At 46.9% G+C, this 2822-nt stretch overlaps 1 protein-coding gene across 1 annotated transcript; it reads left to right on the top strand.

The window, feature by feature from the left end:
- Positions 1-1953: 1953 nt before the first annotated feature.
- LOC136834686 (tetra-peptide repeat homeobox protein 1-like) lies at positions 1954-2478 on the top strand. Its single transcript, XM_067097274.1, has one exon. It carries the CDS (start codon positions 1954-1956, stop codon positions 2476-2478), a length of 525 nt encoding a protein of 174 aa, XP_066953375.1.
- Positions 2479-2822: the final 344 nt, after the last annotated feature.

Genomic DNA, 2822 nt, shown 5'->3' with positions numbered 1-2822 from the left:
GCCCACTGAATTTTCATTCACTATTGTGAGAAAATCCATGTGTAGCCCTGCAAGCATGTGAAATTGCCCCAAGCATGTGAAATTGCTGACTTAAGCCAGACAATGGAGCATGTGTGTCCAGCTGCCTGAGTCATTCACTGACTGTGAGTCCGACCTAAACATAAAGAAAAGCTCACGAGACTATAGACAGAGTAAACGGAGTACTATCACACACTAAATCTGTTCACTTCGAACACCGTTGAGTCTTTTCAGACATACTGATCCTGTTGATCACGAACATTTTTTAATCTTTTCCCAAACATACTCATTATCATTTTTAGCACAAGCCTAAGTTCCCAGGAACAATTACAGCCATTCATTTCGAACATACCTAGGTCACTCTGGTTAAGATTAGACAGTGCAAGTGCCTGCTCACCCACAGGGGCATTTATAACTTGCCTCTAGCAGGAGAAGGAGAGAGGGCAGAGAAGGAGAAGAAAAGGATAGCCCAGGAGAAACGAGAAGAGGCAGAAAGGGCAGAGAGGGAGAAGGAAAGGGTGCACCACCTTGCAATGGCAGCCCAAAGCAGATGCAAAACATGAACGCCCTCTCCACATTCAACCATCAACAGTGCGAGTTCACTCATAAGAAAATGAGACAAAGCTGAGCCTGAAGCCTGGCTCAACCATGTTGAATAGGTCCTGAAGACCTGTAAGTCCCCTCCTGAAGCAGTGTCTCTTGGGCAAGAACCTTGAAGAAAAAGGTGCCATTGCATTGAATGCTCACTAACCAGAGGATCAAGGAGATCTCACCCTTGTCTGCCAACCCATCCTAAAGGCTTTTGAAATAACTCCCAACTGTTGGAGGGAAACGGTGGAGAAACATGCCCAAGCAGGCAGGCCAAACATGATCTGAATGAATCTTCAAAAGACCCAAGCCTTAAAATCACAATTTTTAAAGTAAATTGTATTTTTCCTAACTATAAAACTTGAGGTCCATTACATTAGGAATTACTTCCAGCTTGGCTGTAAGTAATTTCTAATGTAAAGGACCAATGGTCTGCATATCGTGTAGGAACAAATGATAGCTAGACTCTCTCAAAGCCTCTAGTACAGAGGATGTCCTTGAACTATTCCAGCTTGAGGACTTTTTACATTACGCCCCACCAGCCCTCGCCGCCCATCAATGCAACAAGGCGCCTAATACAGTGGTCGAGTGCTGTCGGTGGGCTGACACCTGAGACACACATCTTAGTTCCCACTGAAGAAAACTATACCCCTCCTCACAAGCCTCAACAAACTCTCAAGTGCAAATCAAGGATGGACAAACCCCAAAAGAAACCAGTGTGTGGACATTGTAAAAGAACAGGGCACCCCACTGAACAGTGCTGCTTGAAGGCTGAGTGTCAGCCAGAAACTCCCTCTAAGTCCTTAAATGGGATAATGCCCCAAGAAGCTATGTCTGGCTCTTGGATGAAAAGTAAAGGGCCTTCTCCCTTTACTGGGACAGTGCCAAACAAAGATTATAATAGAAGTTATTGCAACGCCTGAAAGATATATGGGCACTCCGCCCAAAGGGTAAAATGCCCTAATAAATCAAGTACAGCCTCCATTGCTTTGGCAGTTACAAACCCAAAATCCTTAGGCCCTCCAGCCAAGGGACCCATATATGTGGCACCTCCTCAAGGTGGCTACCCTGACCGCCAGGCCAGGGCATTTGATGCCTCCGGTGTGCAAATTTCCCTCATAAGGAAAGACAAGTTTCCCCATGGAGCTAACATTAACCGACATAAACTTGCCACAATTGAAGATATCAATCAATTTAAAATGATACTTCCTACTGTTCAGTTGAGAGTCACAAGAATGTAGCAAATTACTTTCCTGCAGGTAATGACCTCCTCCTGGGACAAAATTCCAGCCCCCATCTGAATTACAACAATCCAGGTATCCAAACCCCTTAAATCATTCATTAGGCATGAGTAAGTCTCACAAGCCTGCATTCATTCCACTCCCAGTGCCACCTGAATACAATGTGCAGCAGACAGCTCCATCTGAGCAGATTTCAAAGTCCATCCCTGTGCCAGGCCCTGCCCCAGTGCCAGTGCCAAGGACCCCAATAGATCTCCCTCCTGGAGATCCCAAAATTGGTTCACAATCTCTGCCAGTGCCACTTGAGTGCACTGAGCAGTGCCAAGCTCTGTCCATCCCAAACGGCAGGGAATCTCCAAATCCTATGCCAGTGCCTGATCCTGCCTTAGTGCCAGTGCCAGCACATGCCCCAGATCTCCATTCGAGAGATCCGAGGCCGGGTCCCCTCTCTTCTCCCGGCTTGGCTCCAATACCTGTGCCATTAAGAGAGAGATATTCTTCCAACCACAGCGGAAGCTCACCCAAAGGTGTGGCCTCACAACCCTTGACCGAGCTGGTCATTGCGACCTGCGAGCATTCCACGCCCACCAGGACCTCTTCCTCTTTCTTTTCCAGTCCTCAGCAGGCATGAATATGAGCAAGAATTTTGCTATACTTCAACTGGCCAATGAACTCAAGGAACTACAATGACTCAGGGTAGAACCTGTAACAAATGCCCCTGCTTTGGCCATCATAGAAGCCAAAACAGTTGCATTCCACTGTCCTCCTCAGGTTTGGTTCGACCAATTCCCCTACCAAGGAAAACCATTAACCTAAAAGAGGTCCGCAGAAGAAAAATCGGGGGCGTAGATAACTCCAGGTAGCTTAAGAGAGCCACCGAGCTCTTTTGGCACTAGTGCCAATCTGGTACAGTGCCACTCCTTATCCTATGAAGACCTTGGTACCTCTATCCAGAAGAGGATGTCAGGTTTCTTC

The sequence above is a fragment of the Macrobrachium rosenbergii genome, chromosome 54, assembly GCF_040412425.1.
Source record: "Macrobrachium rosenbergii isolate ZJJX-2024 chromosome 54, ASM4041242v1, whole genome shotgun sequence".
Lineage (NCBI taxonomy): Eukaryota > Metazoa > Arthropoda > Malacostraca > Decapoda > Palaemonidae > Macrobrachium > Macrobrachium rosenbergii.
Note: the sequence above shows the minus strand (reverse complement) of the source record. Positions and strands in the feature narration are given on the sequence as shown.

Excerpts from the sequence above, each read along its gene's own strand:
- LOC136834686 (XM_067097274.1), top strand. The coding sequence starts at position 1,954 with ATGAGTAAGTCTCACAAGCCTGCATTCATTCCACTCCCAGTGCCACCT.